Genomic DNA, 21,129 nt, shown 5'->3' with positions numbered 1-21,129 from the left:
ACTAAGAATTGGGTTGTCAGATTTTTCAGATTAATTACGAAATTATCACTGACTTCGTATTTAAAAATCTGCACTATTTTTAAATATTGAAACCAACTTATCTCCTTTATTTTAAGGTCAAATGGAATGATTCAAAAGCCTAACTTAACTGAAATTTCACAAGAAATCTATTGGAGACATCAAAAGTGGGTTTTGGGATTGTTTGGCACATAAAACAAGACAAAACAACTGGATAAAAATATTTAATATTGAGGGTTTTTCATTTGGTCATATTTTGAGTTGGGGAGCTCGGATTTGGGCAATTTTTGAGGAGATTTTTACCATATGGATTGGGGTAAGTATTCTCTACTCGGTTTTGATTGTATTTTGTGAATATTTCTTCGTTTTTGGTAATTGGATTGTGAATTTGAAATAGAAAATTGAGAGTTTTGTACAAAGTTTCATAGAGTGAATTTTTGAGTATTTGAAATCGGATTTGAGTGAAACTAGTATGGTTGGACTCGTAATTGAATGGGTTATCGAGTTTTATGAGTTTTGTCGGGTTCCGAGGTGCAGGTCCGAGTTGGACTTGTTGGCCGATTTTGGGCTTTTGATTAAAGATTCGACCTTTATCGATTGAGTTTGTTTCCTTTGGTATTATTTGATGTATTTGAGTTTCTTTTAGCTAGTCTTGAGCCTTTTGGAGGTCGGTACACACGTGATGGCATTTTTGGAGCATCGTTTGGCTTACTCGGTATTGGATTTGGCTTATTCGAGCTAAGTAATATTCTAAACTTGGTGCTGCGGGTATGAAATCTTGAATTACGTGTTATGTGTTTGGTGTTGAGGTGATGCACATGCTAGATGACGGGCGTGTGGGCGTGCACCATGTGAATTGTGACTACATTATCCCTGTGGTACTGTGTAGCTACCTGATCTTATCTGTAACCATGAAATCTCTACGTAGTAGAGCTATTGATCTGTGACCCATGTTAAAAACCATGTCTAAGCTACATGCTTATCCTGTTGGGACCTACTGAGGTCATTTATGCTGTTGAGTTATCTGCTTACATTGTATTTACATACTCAGTCATACGCATTCATATGCATATCATATCTCAGTCTCGGTTGCCATTTATTGATACTCACATCATTATTTCTGGGCTGATTTTTCATGACATTGAGAGCCCGTGAGACCGGAGAGATTTATGACTGAGTGAGGCTGAGGGCCTGATGGTGAGGATGTTTATGGGATCGGGTTGCACGCAACAACATGTTTTATTGATTTATGATGGGAACGGGTTGCACGCCGCAACATATTTTTATTTATTTATGCCATGATTGTCTTATTATATTGCTTGGGCTGAAGGAGCCCCTCTGGAGTCTGTACACACCCCAAGTGAGCGCATGTACCTACTGAGTACAAGTGCTGAGTGCCAAGTGATTGGGAGGACTGAGTGACTATGAGGATTGAGTGGCTGTGAGGACTGAGTGATTGTGAAGATTGAGTGATTGGGAGGACTGAGTGCATTGATGCACCGAGAGTATGCATATGATTTTATCACTGCATGGTATTATAATTGGCATGCATATATTGACATGTAGGCATAGAGATGTATTTTTCTCATGCCATTTGAAAATGAAATATCTGCTGAAAACCTTTGGGAAAAAACACAGTTTTCAAACTTACTCATATTTTTGGCGATTTCGGTAAAAGATTTGGATTTTTTACTGATATACTTGAAAGGCAAACTTATTTCTTGGAACTGTGAACGAGCTGAGCATTTTATCTCTGAGTTACTTCTTTTATTACTTTCATTATATTATTATGAACTGTTTTTGGTTATTGGTGTTGGACTCCGACCTATATTTCACCTCGTCACTACTTTCAACCTAAGGTTATGTTTGTTACTTATTGAGTATATGGGGTTGGTTGTACTCATACTATACTTCTGCACCTTGCATGCAGATGTTGGATGTTGACATTGCTGTGTTCGACGGGAGCTGGAATTGAAGACGTACCTGCATTGCGGTTGTAACTGCCTTTTGTTCATGGTAGCCTTAGATTCATAAAAATCTGTTTATGTAAATTTCAAACAGATAATGTATTTATTTTATACCAGCTTTGTAAATTTTAATCTTAGGAGCTCATGATTTATACTACCAGTCCTTGGGAATTCATTGTATAAAAGCAATTTTATTATTGTTTCTTCTCTTAATAAGCATCATTTGTACTAGTTTTATTGTTAACTGGCTTACCCAGCGGGTTGGGTTAGGTGTCATCAAGACTAGTAAAATTTTGGATCGTGACAAGTTGGTATCAGAGCTCTAGGTTCATAGGTTCTACAAGTCATGAGCAAGTATTCAGTAGAGTTGTGCAGATCAGTATAATGACGTCCATACCTATCTTCTAGAGGCTACAGGACATTTAGGATAAACTTCCCATCTTTCTTTCCTTATCGTGCGGAATTGATTCAGCTTGAAACGTAACTCTTTGAATTCCTTGCACGCATTCATATGCACATGTGAGCGCTCGGTATCAGTTGTGCATCGACGACCTGTGATTCCATGAACGAGGTCCGAGACTTAATTTTTATATGCTGATGATGGGCCAGTCTGGAGGACTTGAGGCTGGGTTTTGACTGTAGCTTGAGCACGGGGATTTTGGTTGTGTGAGCATGTGCATTTCGACTTATATGTCCAGTAGTGTCCCTATGGGTAGGTTTTATGGACCGATGAGTAGTTGGATAGCTATATGATGAGTGTAGGATATGCTCAAATGGATTGGATATGATGAGAAGAGTTTTCTTGAGATGAAAAAGGACTATTGGGTGCTTGATTTCTGTCTTGATGTGATGTATAGTCTCGAGTTATGAGTGAATTGAAATATTTTTCATGTTGTTAAATTATGGAATGAATTATCTTCTCATGTCTTGTTGATGAGTTCAGACTCAGGGAAGTTAGGTGATTGCATAGTAGTTGTGGTTGTGAAAGGGTATAGAGAGATGTCGGTTTGAGGCTAAGGTGGTGGGTTATAACCTGCGAGGTAATCTATAGATGTGTGATTTTATGATGTTGTATGGTGGCTTTCTTATCTACCAGTGGGTTACATTTGTGCGATTTTATTTGGATCAATTGTAATAGTTGACCTGACCGTCACGAGTATGAATGCAAGATTTGCAGATGATTTGAGGTATTAGATGGTTTGTGTTACATGAGCTTATGAAGGATTTAGTTGAAACTCAATGCGGTATTTATGGGAGTAATGGGGTATGGTTATTGTAAGTTGACACATGTTTTATTCCAGGGCTTTGAGCCAAGTGGGGGAGTCTACTATTGACGAGTTGATTGCATGGTTATATGTTGTATTGATTTTGGTTTGAGGTATACTTGTGAATCAGTTATGACTTTCAGAGGTTGAGATCGAGGATGACTTAAGTAAGGGAATTTTTGGATACGGGGTATATTACACTCTATGGGTATATGGAAATCATGGAATGATTGAGTGATTATTTGTGAAGGATGTAGTGTTCATGGAATAGGAATTTGCTTGGTTGCGTTAAGGTGGGGTTACTTCTTTGGGTGTTGTCGTACTAATGGGGAACAGGTCGTTTGGCCGGTTGGGCGGTGCAATTGATATTTGAGTTGAGTAGATGACTCTCAAGAATGTTCTAGTGGATTCAAGATTTATATGTAGCAATTGGGAATTTTTAGGATTTGTATATGATTAGAAATTGAGATTTACATTGGATGGTGTCGCGACTCGCGGTATTTCTATATCCTTATGAATTCTACATTTAAGTATCAGGAAGGTGAAGGAAATGACTTTAGATTCATAGAAGGTTTCTTTAGAGTGGGTGTCTCGATTGTGGCACTTTTGGGGTGCTTAAGAGGATATACAACAGCTTATGGGCCTTAGGGTGGTATGGTTTTATACTAGGGTCTCGTGTGTTGTGTTTTGGTTAAATATTGTGGTGTTCTAGCAAGAAGAAGTATCAATTTGAAGGCAATTTGGAAGAAACTCATAGAAATAGGACAATTTAGTAGTAGATTGGATAAGCACTGTAATGAATATGATCGGTTCTTAGGGTACTTATAGTGTAGTAAGTTTCTACAGGTGTTTTGTGGTGATACTTTTGGGTTTTACGACCTACATGGCTTGGTTGAGCTAGAGAGATTCAGTTCTATCGGCTTGCTTATGTGCAAATGGGCTTCAAAGAGTTCTTGATGGTTTCTACCACGGTTTGAGATGGATATTTCTTACCGGCATGAGGAACATGTTGCGTAATGGGATTTTCTCCTAAATGAGATCAAATGGAGGGTTTCCAACTGATGAGTATGTATTCTACTAGTGACTTAGTGGATTATGAGATCTTTATACTTTTCATATAATGACATGATTGATGCGGTGCGTTGTGTGGGATTAAGATTTGCGTGTGTAAGGTCACGGTTCAATTTTGAGGGGAAGGTCATGAATCCTTTGGCAACATGGATGGTTTCAGATGCTTGGATGAATTTTATTACTACTTGATATTTCCTGAGTTGGGTGCACATTTAGAAAGCATGCTGTGTTTTGATTTACAGATGCTTCCTTGGTATTGCGGTACTCTAGTGGCTGATCAACTACAAATATTCAGATATTGCTATGTGGAACGGAAGAATTAGAGAATTATTCCTTGAGGGATGATCGTTCATGAGAGATGTGTTAGGAATTCGGGCGATGGAGTTGAGATCAGATAAGGTGATTCGTGTGTTTTATGGATTGGAGATCGGGAGTTCTCAGAAGCAGATTGTTTCGTAGTTGTGGACTGTGAAGATGTGGCCAAAGATAACCAGATGATAGTATGTGTTATGGTTCAGTCATTGTGGACTTTAGGAGGGTTACTTATCTATTTGTGGATGGCCAAGGTTGATTTAGGAGCCCATTGGTAGGCCTAGTGAGGATGTGTATGGTAAACCGGGTTGCTGGTCCCGTACTGCTATTGTTGAGGGATGTGCGATTCGGTTAGAACTGAGCTTATTCATGTTCTGATATGTTCTATGTGCTACCCTTTTATGCTATAAGGGGTTGTGATCCGTTGGTTATATGTATATATGGTATGGTTCTATTTGGACCTTATAGCGGAATTTGAGCGGGATGGGTTTTAGGGTGTTGAATAATTGATTACGCATTTAGTTATGTTCTTTCTGGACTGTGGTATTGTGTTATTGGTTCCTCCGTGGTTATGGTCATGGACCTTGGGTACTTGATGTCGACTTGCACGTAGCTATTGATTTTGGGCATGGTGGCTTGAGGTATTTCATATGGACTAGTGTTTAGATGGGGTCACGCATTGCAGTGGGGTTATGTTGAGATATGACCCTTTGTGTCTTGGTTCTACTATGTGTGATGGACTCATGGTTTTGAGGTTGTGGTGGTACTTGTTGAACTTGTGGGACGGTTCTCTCATTTGAGCCTTTTTCCATGACTCAGTACATTTGAATTGTTACGTATTGGTGTGTGGATTGCACGGATTGTGGCTCTAGGTAGTATTGGTGTGGCATGTCAGTAGAGTAGCTGGTATTTGATAAGATGAGGTCGCCGGATCTAGAATAGGTGCTATCAGATTTGATTGCGGTATATTTAAAAGGATAATGACGTTGATCGGCTTAGAAATTTGCTATAGTTCTTGTCGAAGGAGAGGGAGTTCCATGACTTGTTGATCTGATGAATAGTTATGAGTTTCTGCGTGTTTCTTTCATCATCTACAATGTACAAAGGCTTTAGAATGAGGTTTTGTTTGATGTGAGGTTTATTACTAGTATTGGGTTATTTTGAGAAGCTGCTGTGATCAGAAATTTTTCTACGAGTACGTGAGTTATGTGGTATGTCATGTGATTATATCTTGGGTTATGGTTATGGCTTGATACAACTCGTTCAGACTTATACAGTATGTAGATGCGAGGTTTGAGTCTTGTAGGAAATTGGATTCTGTGGTTTACGGGCTAGGGTTGAAGTAATAATCTTTAGTTATGTTGTGTTGTCGGGCCTATATGGAGTAGGGTGACGTGGGATCACCCCTGGGTATGTGCATGGTAAGGTTACATGGCGGTTTGACGGCTTAGGAACAACTCTTGGCACGTTTGAGGACGAACGTATATTTAAGTGGGGGAGAATGTAACGACCCGAGGGGTCGTTTTGAGCATTTGCACTTCGCTCGGTTGTTTGAGGGAATGAGTAGATCCATGCAATGTATTACGACTAATGTGTATCGGCGGTTTTGGGTTTACAGGTAATTCAGAATTGATTTGGGAGAATGAATTTCATGATTGAAGCTTTAAAGTTAGAAAAGTTGACCAAGTTTGACTTTTTAGTGTTTGACCTCGGATTGGAGATTTTATGGTTCCGTTAGGTGCGGATGGTGATTTTGGACTCGGGCGTATGCCCAGATTGCATTTGGATATTTCTAGAAGGTTTCGGCGCTAATTGGCGAAAGTTAGAAATTTGAAAATTTGAAAAATTCATAAGTTTGACCGAGAGTTGACTTTGAGGATATCAAATTCGGATTGTGGTTCCCGGGAATTGGAATAACTTCATTATGTCATTTGGGATTTGTGTGCAAAATTTAAGTTCCTTTTGAGTTGATTTGATATGTTTCGGTGCGAGTTTTTGGAAATCGAAAATTCGAAAGTTGATTAAGTTCGATTTGAGGTGTGATTCGTCGTTTCGATGTTGTTATGCGTGATTTGAGGCCTAGGGTAGGTCCGTGATATATTATAGGACTTGTTGGTATGTTCGGACAGGGTCCCGAGGGGCTCGATTGAGTTTCAAATAGGTTTGGGTTGTGTCGCGCTCGTTTTTTTTAATGTTTCGACGTTGTTTCTTCAAACATAAATGGTACCAAATTAAGCAAATAAGCTCCAATTTCTGTTTTGATTGATGCATTGAATCCGTATCGTAATTACGGAGTCATATTAAAAACAATCGTCGAATTTGGACATCGTATGAGGAGTTTATGGTCATTTTACTAAGAATTGGGTTGCTAGATTTTTTAAATTAATTACGAAATTGCCACTAACTTCGTATTTAAAAATCTGCACTATTTTCAAATATTGAAATCAACATATCTCCTTTATTATAAGGACAAATGGAGTTATTCAAAAGCCTAACTTGACTGACATTTTACAAGGAATCTATTGGAGGTATCAAAAGTGAGTTTTGGGATTATTCACACATAAAACGAAGCAGAACAGCTGAGCAAAAATATTTAATATCAAGGGTTTGTTCGTTTGGTCATATTTTGAGTTGGGGAGCTCGGATTTAGGCAATTTTTGAGGAGATTTTCACCATATATATTGGGTTAAGTGTTCTATACTTTTTTGCTTAAAGATTTGACCTTTATCGATTGAGTTTGTTTCCTTTGGCATTATTTGATATATTTGAGTTGCTTTTGGCTAGTTTTGAGTTGTTCGAAGGTCGGTACGCGCGTGATGGCATTTTTGGAGCATTGTTTGGCTTGCTCGGTATTGGATTTAGTTTGTTCGAAGTAAGTAACACTTTTAAACTTAGTGCTGAGGGTATGAAACCCCGAATTACGTGTTATGTTTTTTGGTGTTGAGGTGACGCACATGCTAGTGACGGGCGTGTGGGAGTGCACCGTATGAACTGTGACTCCGTTATCCCTGTGGTACTATGTAGTTACCTAATCTTATCTATAACCATGAGATCTCTACGTATTAGAGCTATTGATCTGTGACCCATGTTCGAAACCATGTCTAGGCTACAAGCTTATCCTGTTGGGACCCACTGAGATCGTTTATGCTGTTAGTTATCTACTTACATTGCATTTACGTACTCAGTCATATGCATTCATATGCATATCATATTTTAGTCTCTGCGGCCATTTATTAATACTCACATCATTATTTCTGGGCTAATTTTTCATGACATTGAGAGCCCGAGAGACTAGAAAGATTGATGACTGAGTGAGGCTGAGGGCTTGATGGTGAGGATGTTTATGGGATCGGTCTACACGATGCAATATATTTTATTGATTTGTGATGGGAGCGGGTTTCACGCCGCAACATGTTTTTACTGATTTATGACATGAATGGCTTATTATAGCGCTTGGGCTGAAGGAACCCCTCTGGAGTCTGTACACACCTCAAGTGAGTGCAGGTACCTACTGAGTGCGGGTGCCGAGTGATTAGGAGGACTAAGTGACTATGAGGACTGAGTGGTTGTGAGGACCGAGTGACTGCGAGGATTGAGTGATTGGGGGGACTGAGTGCATTGATGCACCGAGAGTATGCATGTGGTTTTATCACTGCATGGTATTACAGTTGGAATGTGTATATTGATATGTAGGCATAGAGATGTATTTTCCTCATGCCATTTGAAAATGAAACATTTACCTGTTGAAAGCCTTTGGGAAAAATCACAATTTTCAAACTTACTCATATTTTTTGCGATTTCAGTAAAAGATTTGAGTTTTTTACTGATATACTTGAAAGGCAAACTTATTTTCTAGAACTGTGAACGAGCTGAGCATTTTATCTCTGAGTTACTTGTTTTATTGCTTTCATTATGTTGTTATGAACTGTTGTTGGTTATTAGTGTTGGACTCCGACCTATGTTCTAGCTCGTTATTACTATCAACCTAAGGTTAGGTTTGTTACTTACTGAGTATATGAGGTCAGATGTACTCATACTACACTTCTGCACCTTGCGTGCAGATATTGGATGCTGATATTGCTGTATTCGATGGGAGCTGGAATTGAAGACGTAGTTGCGTTCCGATTGTAGTTGCCTCTCTTGTTCATGGTAGCCTTAGATTCATAAAAGTCTGTTTATGCTCATTTCAATCAGATGATATATTTATTTCATACCAGCTTTGTAAATTCTAATCTTAGAGGCTTATGAATTGTACTACAAGTCCTTGGGAATTCATTATATAAAAGCAATTTTATTATCATATCTTCTCTTAATAAGTATCATTTGTATTGGTTTTATTGTTAATTGGATTACCTAGTGGGTTGGGTTAGGTATCATCACGACTAGTAGAATTTTGGATTGCAACAATTTGAAGTTGAAGTTGAAGAGTTTGGTGGCATGAAGTTATCTTCTCTGTCATTTCTCTTTTTTTTTTTGGAGAACATTGGTAGGAATGAACTATTTCGTTAATGTATTTGCATAATTTTCTACGAGGTCAAGTTTTAGTTGACTTTCTTATGCTTTGTTCTAATTCGTATTAGATATATGTCACTGTAGAAATTACATATGGGTTATTTCCTCAATCTCTCTTCTTCTCTTAGTATATATTCTCACTAGCTAACCCTCTTTATATTCAAAGTATAAGAAAACAAAAGTGTGGGAGTTTGAGAAAGAAAAACCACCATCCACTACTGATGATGCATCCACACCTTGCAAATGCTATCATGCGAGTTCTACTGGTCTTCAAAGGTCTTGTATCTTTGCTTCGTTTATGTTTTAAATTTGAATGTGTTAAGTACGTTAAGTAGTTTAAGATTATTGTTGTGTTGTTTACCTTGTGGTTTTGCTCTTTTTTTGATGGATTTGCACATAGTATTTTCCAAATTACCGTTATAAAACTCTTCAGAGTCCTCTGATCCAGCGTACTACCATTGCTATATGAATAGTGCGAGATATCTCCTCTACAGTATTACTAAAAGCAATTGTTTTGTCGTTTAAAGTGATGAACCAATGCAAAACGAGGGTTCATTTACTTCAAGGACGAAACCATGTGCTTCAGAGTGTGCTTCAAACAATGCCGTGCAAATTAATCTCGATAAGAAAATAATTTCTAAATCTCAGCTTTAAGGAGTTGGATTAATATTGATATTATAGATAACAATATTTTAAACAGCCATATCCCGTCTTTAAATGATTTATGTGGCCTTTTTGCATTTTATAGGCAGTTCGTCATTTTTTCTTTTGATTATATACCTTTAGAATTTGAGCTCTTCGACATGACTTCCTATGAATGATTTATATGTATAACTATAGAGTTTAAAATGTTAGCTTATTCTTTAAAGTGGGAGTCAATTATAGGTTACTCTACTTACTAACCACTTAATGAATCAAAGAGAACATGCTAAATTGGAGCTAGAAATTCATTCAAAGTGCTGTGAGATTCAAGTGTGATAATGTCACGATCCGAAATTCCCACCTTCGGGATCGTAATGGCGCCTAATATTTCAGTTGCTAGGCAAGCCAACATTAGGGATTATTTAGCCAATTCTTTACATTTTAATGATTATCAGTAAACCAGCAAAAATAAGATGAAATAAACGTGAAACTATATAGATATCAACTTCAGATACATGCTACTTCTACCCAGAATCCGGAGTCACAATTCACGAACACGCTAAGATTTACTACAAACATTTGTTCGAAAGAAGATACAACTTTTTATGAAAGGAAGTAAAAATAGTAAGTGTAGGAGCATAGAAGGGGACATCAGGGCCTGCGGACGCCAGCAGGACTACCTTGGGTCTTCACGTTATAAAAAATCTACAGCCAACCTCACGATCAGCCACTACCTGCTCCAAAATATGCATAAAAAATGCAGAGTGTACTATCAGTACAACCGACCCCATGTACTGGTAAATGCCGAGCCTAACCTCGACGAAGTAGTGACGAGGCTAAGGCGTGTCACCTACGCTAAAACCTATTCACAATGTATAATATGACAGAAATAATGGAAATACCGAACAAAATTTAAACAGTCAATAGAGAATGAAAACTTCAGCCTCGAAAATAAACCAGTGCCATCCACAATTACCAATTTTACCAGTTCAAACAAAAATATTGGAGAAACATCGTAGCTCAAGCAAATAGAAACATATAAGTTGTTGCGGCGCGCAACTCGATCCCACCAGACAACACATAATCCTCCCTTATTCCATCATAACAATATCAACAACAATAAATAATATATATATGTCGCGGCGTTCAACCCGATCCCACCATATATCAAAATCAATATTGTAACTTCACCCTTATTTCACCATATTAATCCACCCTTATTATACCTATTGCGGTGCACAACCCGATCCCACCTTATATATATACATTCACCCTTATTCTACCATATCAATCCTCCCTTATTACACCTGCTTCGGCGTGCATCCTGATCGCACCATATCAGAACCAAACATCCAATGTACAAAAATCAACATGCTAAAGCACAAGGCCTTTACGATAATTAATTACCAACTAAACCAAGAAAGGAAACCTTAATCAATATAGAATCTAAACGAACAATACTACACAGCAAAACCAATCCAAAAAATATGTCTTGAAAGTACCAACAACAACTTAAGCAAATAATAGGAGACAACAAAGCTACGAAAGAACTAATACTTTCAACAAAGAGAAACCTTGTTTAACAAGTAGCAATTAGGCATAGAAATATAAGTAAAGCATGTAGCAGTTAAGACAGGAATGACAATATAAGAAAAATGGGAAGGAAACAAGCAAAACAAATAAATTGGCGGCGCATAGGTACTCGTCACCTCACCTATGCGCCACTCACATGGATTTTCACATAGCAAATAAGTCAACGGTTCCTAATCCCTCGAGTAAAATTTAGACACGACACTTACCTTGCTCCGCGGGCCACTTCATGCTCAATTACTCCTCTAGTATCCACCTCTAAACCGCTCGTATCTAGCCACAATTAACTCAACAACATCAATTATTGCTAAAGGAATCAACTACAATATATAAATTTAGATTTCCCAAACTTTCCCCCAAAAAGTCAATAACCGACCCCGGGTACGCTTGGTCAAAACCCGAGGTTCGGACCAAAATCCATTTACACATTCATCCCCGATCCCGGATATATAATTGGTTTTGGAATCCGACCCCAATTCGAGGTCTAAATCTCCAATTTCCCAAATCCCTAGTTTCTACCCAAAAATCCCCAATTCTACCATGAACACACTAGATTTTTGGTTGAAATTTCATGAAATGCATTGAGTAATTGAAAGAAAGTGGTTTAGAATCACTTACCAACACTTTGGGGAAGAAATTGTCTTTTGAAAATCGCCTCTAGGCCGTTTAGCTTTTGAAAATTTGAAGCAATGACCTAAGTCCCGATTTGGGACTGTTTATAAACTCGGCGACAGTGTTCACCGTGTTCGCGAGGACACCGCTGTGTTCGCGAAAAGCTACCTTGCTAGGCTTATGAGACCGTGAAACCTCCATCGCGTTCACAAAGGCTTTGCCCCCGGCTTTCACGTTTGCAAGACCGTGCTCGTGTTCGCGTAGAAGGAAGTCTGACCCCTCCCCCAGGTCCCCAAATGCTTCGCGTTCACAATGAGCCGATCGCGTTCGGGAAGGGTAAAACCCCCATAACTCCGCATTCGCAACCAGGCCTTCACGTTCGCGAAGAAGAAAAACTCACCCTGACCAGCCCACCCTTCACGTTCGCGAGAGTATCTTCGCGAACGCGAAGAAGGACACACCAGAACAGCTGCTGCAGCAAAAATACCAGATTTTCTAAGTTCAAAACATACAGTAGCTTATACGAAATGCACCCGAGCCCTCGGGGCTCCAAACCAAACATGCACACAAGCCCTAAAATATCATACAAACTTACTCGTGCGATCAAATCGCCAAAATAACACTTAGAACTACGAATTTAGCACCAAATTGAATGAAATTTTCAAGAAAGCTTTAAAACCTCTATTTTCACAACCGGACGTCCGAATCACGTCAAACCAACTCCGTTTCTTACCAAATTTCACAAACAAGTCTTAAATATCATAATAAACCTGTGCCGGGCTCCGAAACCAAACTACAGACCCGCCACCAACATGATCAAACATTAACCAAATTCTTAAAACGATTATATTTTTAGTCTTTCAATTTTTAACAAAAATTCATATCTCGAGATAGGGACCTCGGAATTCGATTCCAGGCATACGCCCAAGTCGCATATTTCAATACGGACCCACCAGGACTATCAAAATACGAGCCCGGATCCGTTTACTTAAAATGTTGACCGAAGTCAACTAAATCAACTTTTAAAGGTAAAAAATATTATTTTCATCAACTTTCAACATAAAAGCTTTCCAGAAACACGCCCGGACTGTGCACGCAAATCGAGGAGGGTAAAATAAGATTTTAAAGGCCTCAGAACACAGAATCGAGTTCTAGAACATGATATGACCTTTTGGGTCATCACATTTTCCACCTCTAAAATAATCGTTCATCCCCGAACGGACATAAAAAAGTACCTGAGCTGGTGAAAAGGTGGGGATATCTGCTTTGCATATCGAACTCGGACTCCCAAATAGCTGTCTCAACAGGCTGACCTCTCCACTGCACTCGGACTGAAGGATAACTCTTCCACCTCAACCGACGAACTTGTCTAGAATAGCTACCGGCTCCTCCTAGTATGTCAAATCCTTGTCCAACTGGACAGTGCTGAAATCTAACACGTGGGATGGATCGCCGTGATACTTCCGAAGCATGAACACATGAAACACTAGATGTACCACTAATAAACCTGGTGGAAATGCAAGTCTGTAAGCCACTTCTCCCACTCGCTCAAGGATCTCAAAAGGCCCGATGTACCTAGGGCTCAACTTGCCATTCTTCCCAAACCTCATTACACCCTTCATGGGTGATACCCGAAGCAACACTCTCTTTCCGACCATGAATGCCACATAGCGAACCCTATGGTCGGCATAACTCTTTTGCCTGGACTGAGTTGTGCGAAGTCTATCCTGAATGATCTTAACCTTATCCAAGGCATCTTGTACCAAATCTTTACCCAATAACCGAGCCTCCCCCGGCGATCGACATCGTATACTATATAATGACTCATAGGGAGCCATCTAGATGCTCAACTGATAGGTGTTGTTGTAGGCAAACTCTGCTAGCGGCAATAACTGATCCCACGATCCTCAAAGTCTATAACACATATGCGGAGCATATCCTCCAAGATCTGAATAGTACACTCGGATTGTCCGTCCGTCTAAGGATGAAATAATGTGCTCAACTCAACCCGCGTGCCCAACTCACACTGTACTGCCCTCCAAAAGTGCGAGGTAAACTGCGTACCTCGATCAGAAATGATGACACGGGCACACCGTAAAGATGAACGATCTCACAGATATAAATCTCTGCCAACCACTCTGAAGAATAGGTAACTGCCACAGGAATGAAATGTGCTGAATTAGTCAGTCTATCCACAATAACCCAAACTGCATCAAATGTCCTCTGAGTCCGTGGGAGTCCAACAACGAAATACATAGTGATACGCTCCCACTTCCACTCAGGAATCTCTATCTTCTAAAGCAAACCACCAGGTCTCTGATGCTCGTACTTTACTTGTTGGTAATTTAGACACTGAGCTACATATGCAACTATATCCTTCTTCATCCTCCTCCACCAATAATGCTACCGCAAGTCCTGATATATCTTGTCGGTGCCCGAATGGATAGAATACCAAGAACTGTGGGCCTCCTCTAGGATCAACTCACGAAGCCCATCCATATTAGTCACACAAACACGACCCTACATCCTCAAAACTCCATCATATCCAACCGTAACCTCTTGGCATCACCGTGCCGCACTATGTCTCTAAGGACAAGCAAATGAGGGTCATCATACTGCCGCTCCCTGATATGCTCAAACAAAGAAGACCGAGCGACTGTGCAACCCAAAAAATTACTAGGCTCAGAAATATCCAACCTCACGAACTGATTGGCTAAGGCCTGAACATCTAATGCAAATGGTCTCTTACCGACTGGAATGTACGCGAGGCTGCCCATACTAGCTGACTTCCTACTCAAAGCATCGGCCACCATATTGGCCTTCACAAGATGATATAAGATGGTGATATCATAGTCTTTCAATAGCTCCAACTACCTCCGCTGCCTCAAATTGAGCTCCTTTTATTTGAACAAATATTGCAAACTCTTATCATCCGTGAACACCTCACACGGCACGCCATATAGATAGTGCCTCCAAATCTTCAGCGCGTGAACAATGGCTGCGAGCTCTAAGTCATGAACATGATAATTCTTCTCGTGAACCTTTAGCTGTCATTAAACATATGCAATAACCTTGCCACCCTGCATCAATACCGCAACAAGTCCAATACGAGATGCATCACAATATATTGTATAAGGCCCTAAACTTGTGGGCAACACCAACACCAGCGCCGTAGTCAAAGCTGTCTTGAGCTTCTGAAAGCTCACTTCACACTCATCTGACCATATGAATGGGGTACCCTTCTGGGTCAACCTAGTCAACAGGGCTGCTATAGATGAAAACCCCTCCACAAACCGACGATAATAACCTGCCAATCCCAAGAAACTACGGATCTCTATGGCTGAAGTAGATTTAGGTCAATTTTGAACAACCTCAATCTTCTTAGGATCCACCTAAATACCCTCTACTGAAAAAACGTGACCCAAGAAAGTAACTGAACTCAACCAAAACTCGCATTTTGAAAACTTAGCATATAACTGGTTGTCTCTCAGAGTCTGAAGTTCGATCTGAATATGCTGCTTGTGCTCCTCTCGGCTGCGTGAATAGATCAAGATATCATCAATAAACACAATCACAAAGGAATCCAAGTAAGGTTTGAACACCCGATTCATAAAATCCATAAATGTTGTTGGGGCATTTGTCAAGACAAATGACATCAGCAGGAAAACATAATGCACATATCAAGTCCAAAAAGCTGTCTTAGGGACATCAGACGCCCTAATCCTCACTTATGGTAACCAGACCTCAGATCGATCTTTGAAAACATTTTGGAACCGTGAAGCTGATCAAATAAGTTATCAATCCTCGGCAATGGGTACTTGTTCTTAATGGTGACTTTGTTAAACTGTAGATAATTTATGCACATCCTCATCAATCCATCTTTCTTCTTTACAAACAACATGGGTGCACCCCAAGGCGAGACACTGGGTCTAATAAAGATCTTATCAAGCAAATCTTGCAACTACTCCTTCAACTCTTTCAACTCTGGTAGGGCCATGCGGTATGTCGGAATAAAAATAGGACGAGTGCCTGGAACCAAATCAATACAGAAGTCAATATCCCTGTCGGGTGGCATCCCTGGAAGGTCTGCAGGAAATACCTCTAGAAACTCTCGAACAACCAGTATAGAATCCATGGAAGGAACCTCAGCACTAGAATCGCTGACATAAGCTAAATAAGCTAGACACCCTTTCTCAACCATACGCTGAGACTTCATATAAGAAATAATCCCACTGGTAGAATGACCAGGAATCCCTCTCCACTCTAATCGAGGCAACCCCGGGAAAGCTAAGGTTAATGTCTTCGCATGACAGCCCAATATAGCATGATAAGGTGACAGCCAATCTATCCCCAAAAAAGACATCAAAATTGACCATATCGAGAAGTAGAAGATCTACGCTAGTCTCAAGACCCCCAATAATAACCACATACGAACGATAGACACGATCTACAATAATAAAATCCCCCATAGGTGTGGAAACATATACAGGGGCAATCAAGGAATCACGAGGCACAACCAAATATGAAGCAAAGTAAGATGACACATAGGAGTATATAAACCCTGGATCAAATAGAATTGAAGCATCTCTACTGCAAACTAAAACAATACCTAGGATAACAGCATCAGATGAATCAACCTCAGGCCTAGCTGGAAAAGCATAACATTGGGGCTGGGGCCCACCACTCTGAACCATATCTCTGGGACGGTCTCATGCTGGCTGGCCTCCACCTCTAGCGGCCTGGCCTCCACCTCTAACGTCCTGACCTCCACCTCTAGTGGCTTGACCTCTACCTCTGGCTCCCTGACCCCTACCTCTGGTTGGTTGAGCGGGCGGTGCAGCAACTGGTGCTGGAACCATGGCACGAGAACCCCGATGATGTGGCTGAACACCTAATAATCTCGGACAGGTCCTCCTAATATGCTCATAACCACCAAAATCAAAACATCCATCCTGATACTGTGGTAGTGGAAACTGAGACTGACTCGAACGGGCCGGCTGACCACAGTAATAACTCTGAATAGAAGGTTCACTGATAGGAGCTGGCGGTGCACTGTAAGCTGGTTGTCCCAAATGAGGCACATAAGGACCAAGAATCCCTAAAGCACTTTAGGAAGTTTGGAGCGCTAAATAAAATGGCCTAGGAGGATGGCCTCTACCAAAAGTACCTCGACCTCCAGATGAGGCCCCACTGAATCCACCAAAGTGACGCGGCCTCTTGTCAGACCCCTGACCACTCCCCTAAGCTAAAGCCATCTCGACTCGCCTGGAAATATTGGCTGCCGCCTAAAAGGAAATCTCGCTCCCATTCTCCTTAGCCATCTGTAGTCTGAAAGGCTGGGCAAGTCCCTCAATAAACCTCTTCACCGTCTCTCTCTCGATAGGAAGCAGAAGAATAACATGACGGTCCATATCCACAAATCGAGTCTCATATTGAGTGACAGTTATAGAAACTTGTTGTAGATGCTCGAACTGCCTCTGGTAGTCCTCTCTCTGAGTGATGGGAAGATACTTCTCCAGAAATAGTTGAGAGAACTGGTCCTAAGTAAGAGCCGACGACCCAGCTGGTCTGGCCAACATAAAATCCCTCCACCATTTCTTGGCGGAACCTGACAGATAAAATGCAGCAAAGTCGACCACATTGGTCTCTACTATCCCCCATGTTTTGTAACACCTCATGACAACTGTCCAGATAGTCTTGGGGATCCTCTAAAGATGTACCGCCATAGTGAATTGGGAAAAGCTTGGTAAACCTATTCAATCTCCAAAAAGCCTCAGAAGATATAGCTGATCCATCACTGGTCTGTGCTGCAACACTCGGCAGAACTACCCCAATGGGCTGAGCTGCTGGAGTCTGAAACTGAGGAGTCATCTGCTCCGGAGTGTAGGTAGCGGGAGTCTGTGCTCCTTCCCCAGCCTGAGAGATGGCTGGTGCTACAGGGAATATGTCGGCCTGTGCCACACTCTCCATGATGCCCACTAGACAGACCAAAGCATCCTGAAGTACCGGGGTAGCGATGAACACCTCTGGAACCTAAGCTGGCCCTGCTAGAACGGTCTGGGTTGGAGCCTCCTCATCAAACTCTACCTGAGGCTCCATCGCTGGTGCTTCTGTTCGAGCTCTAGGTTGAGCCCTACCCCTGCTTTAGCCTTTGGCATGGCCTCGTCCTTTGCCCCTCGTAGGAGCTGCCACTTGGGGCTCTGGCTGCTGCTTAGCGGAAGAAGCGGTATATGTTCTCGCCATCTGCGAAAGAACAAGCGTAGAGAGTTCAATTAGCATTGAGAGAACAAAATCGCATGACAGAGAAGAATAGAAGTGAGATTGTTCCTAAACTCTGTAGCCTTTGGGGGATAAGCACAGACGTCTCCGTACCGATCCCTTAGACTCTACTAAGCTTGTTCGTGAATTGTGAGACCTAGGCAACCTAGTGCTCTGATACCAACTTGTCACGACCTGAAATTCTCACCTTTGGGATCGTGATGACGCCTAACATTTCAGTTGCTAGGCAAGCCAACGTTAAAGATTATTTAGCCAATTCTTTACATTTTAATGATTATCAGTAAACCATCAAAAATAAGACGAAATAAACATGAAACTATATAGATATTAATTTCAGATACATGTTACTTCTACCCAGAATCTGAAGTCACAATTCACGAACACACTAAGATTTACTACAAACATTTGTTCGAAAGAAGATACAATTGTTTATGAAGGGAAGTAAAAACAGTAAGTGTGGAGGATAGAAGGGGATGCCAGGGCCTACGGGCTCCAGCAGGACTACCTTGGGTCTCCTAGTTGTAAAGAATCTGCAGCCAACCTCTCGATCAGCCACTAACTGCTCCAAAATATGCACAGAAAGTGCAAAGTGCAGTATCAGATCAACCGACCCCATGTACTGGTAAGTGTCGAGCCTAACCTCGACGAAGTAGTGACGAGGCTAAGGCGTGTCACCTACGCTAAAACCTATACACAATGTATAATATGATAGAAATAATGGAAATACCGAACAAAATTTAAACAGCCAATAGAGAATGAGAACTTCAGCCTCGAAATAAACCAGTGCCGTCCAGAATTACCAATTTTACCATTCAAACAAAAATATCGAAGAAACAACGGAGCTCAAGCAAATAGAAACATATAAGTTATTGCGGCGCGCAATCCGATTCCATCATACAACACATAATCCTCCCTTATTCCACCATAACAATATCAACAATAGTATATATATATATATATATGTGTGTGTGTGTGTGTGTGTGTGTGTTGCGGAGCGAAATCCGATCCCACCATATATCAAAATACAACAACAACAACCCGTATAATCCCACTTAGTGGGTTCTGGGGAGGGTAGTGCGTACGCAAATCTTACCCCTACCCTGAGATAGAGAGGTTGTTTCCAAATAGACCCCCGACATCCTTCCGTCCAAGAACTTCCCACCTTGCTCTTGGGGAGACTCGAACTCACAACCTCTTGGTTGGAAGTGGAGGTTGTTTACTATCAGAGCAACCCCTCTTGTCTACCATATATCAAAATCAATATCGTAATTTCACCCTTATTTCACCATATCAATCCACCCGTATTACACCTGTTGCGGCATGTAACCCGATCCCACCGTATATATACATTCACCCTTATTCCACCATATCAATCCTCCCTTATTACACCTGTTGCGGCGTGCAGCCCGATCCCACCATATTAGAACCAAACACCCAATATACAAAAATCAACATGCTAAATCACAAGGCCTTTACGATAATTAATTACCAACTGATCCAAAAAAGGAAACCTTAATCATTATAAAATCTACATGAACAATACTACACAACGAAACAAATCCAGAAAATATGCCTTGAAAGTACCAATAATAACTTAAGCAAATAATAGGAGACAACGAAGCTACGAAATAACTAATACTTTCAACAAAGAGAAATCATGTCTAACAAGTAGCAATTAGGCATAGAAATAGAAGTAAAGCATATAGCAGTTAAGACAGGAAATAACAATATAAGAAGAACGGGAAGGAAATAGGCAAAAATCGATAAATTGGTGGCGCATAGGTACTCGTTACCTCACCTATACGCCGCTCACGTGGATTTTCACATATCAAATAAGTCAAGGGTTCCTAATCCCTCGAGTCAAAGTTAGACACGACACTTACCTCGCTTCACGGGCCACTCAATGCTTAATTACCGCTTTTCCTCTAGTATCCACCTCCAAACCACTCGTATCTAGCCACAATTAACTCAACAACATCAATTATTGCTAAAGGAATCAACTACAATGTATAAATTTAGATTTCTCAAACCTTTCCCCAAAAAGTCAAAAACTGACACCGGGTCCGCTCGGTCAAAACTCGAGGTTCGGACCAAAATTCATTTACCCATTCACCCCGAGCCCAGATATATAATTAATTTTTGGATTTCGACCCCAATTCGAGGTCTAAATCCCCAATTTTCCAAATCCCTAGTTTCTACCCCAAAACCCCCAATTCTACCATGAACACACTAGATTTTAGATTAAAATTTCATGAAATGCAATGGGTAATTGAAAGAAAATGGTTTAGAATCACTTACCAACACTTTGGAAAAGAAATTATCTTTTAAAAATCGCCTTTAGGACGTTTAGCTTTTGAAAATTTGAAACAATGAACTAAGTCCCGATTTGGGACTGTTTATGAACTGGGTGATAGTGTTCATCGCGTTCGCAAGGACACTGCCGCATTCGCAAAGAGTTGCCTTGCTAGGCTTATGCGATTGCGAAACTCCATCGCGTTCGCGAAGGCTTTGCCCTCTGGCCTTCGCGTTCGCGAGCCCGTGCTCGCGTTCGCGTAGAAGGAAGTCTGACCCCTTCCCCAGGTCCCCAAATGCTTCGCGTTCGTGATGAACCGTTCGCGAAGGGTAAAGCCCCCATCACTCCGCGTTCGCGACCAGGCCTTCGCGTTCGCGAAGAAGAAAAACTCACCCTAACCAGCCCACCCTTCGTGTTCGCGAGAGTATCTTTGCGAACGCGAAGAAGGACACCCAAGAACAGCTGTTGCAGCAAAAATAACAGACTTTCTAAGTTCAAAACATTCCGTAGCCTATCCGAAACGTACCCGAGCCCTCGGAGCTCCAAACCAAACATGCACACAAGCACT

The 21,129-nt window shown here is 40.9% G+C and overlaps 1 protein-coding gene across 1 annotated transcript; it reads right to left on the bottom strand.

Annotated features, from left to right (window-relative positions):
- Positions 1-15,950: 15,950 nt before the first annotated feature.
- LOC138888015 (uncharacterized) lies at positions 15,951-16,683 on the bottom strand. Its single transcript, XM_070169810.1, has 2 exons — positions 16,425-16,683; positions 15,951-16,333 (listed from the first exon to the last, which is right to left on the bottom strand). The coding sequence occupies exons 1-2, from the start codon at positions 16,681-16,683 to the stop codon at positions 15,951-15,953; spliced, it is 642 nt and encodes a 213-aa protein (XP_070025911.1).
- Between the last annotated feature and the right edge of the window lie 4,446 nt (positions 16,684-21,129).

This window comes from Nicotiana sylvestris, chromosome 3 (assembly GCF_000393655.2).
Source record: "Nicotiana sylvestris chromosome 3, ASM39365v2, whole genome shotgun sequence".
NCBI classification, from domain to species: domain Eukaryota; kingdom Viridiplantae; phylum Streptophyta; class Magnoliopsida; order Solanales; family Solanaceae; genus Nicotiana; species Nicotiana sylvestris.
The sequence above is the reverse complement of the archived record's forward strand: the minus strand, read 5'-3'. Positions and strand labels throughout refer to the sequence as shown.

What these genes read in the sequence shown, in the direction of transcription:
- LOC138888015 (XM_070169810.1), bottom strand. Translation starts at nt 16,683, where the DNA reads ATGGTTCAGAGTGGTGGGCCCCAGCCCCAATGTTATGCTTTTCCAGCT. An exon ending in TATTGTAGATCGTGTCTATC is followed by an intron (nt 16,334 to 16,424) that starts GTTCGTATGTGG and finishes TTTTGGGGATAG; the next exon opens with ATTGGCTGTCACCTTATCAT.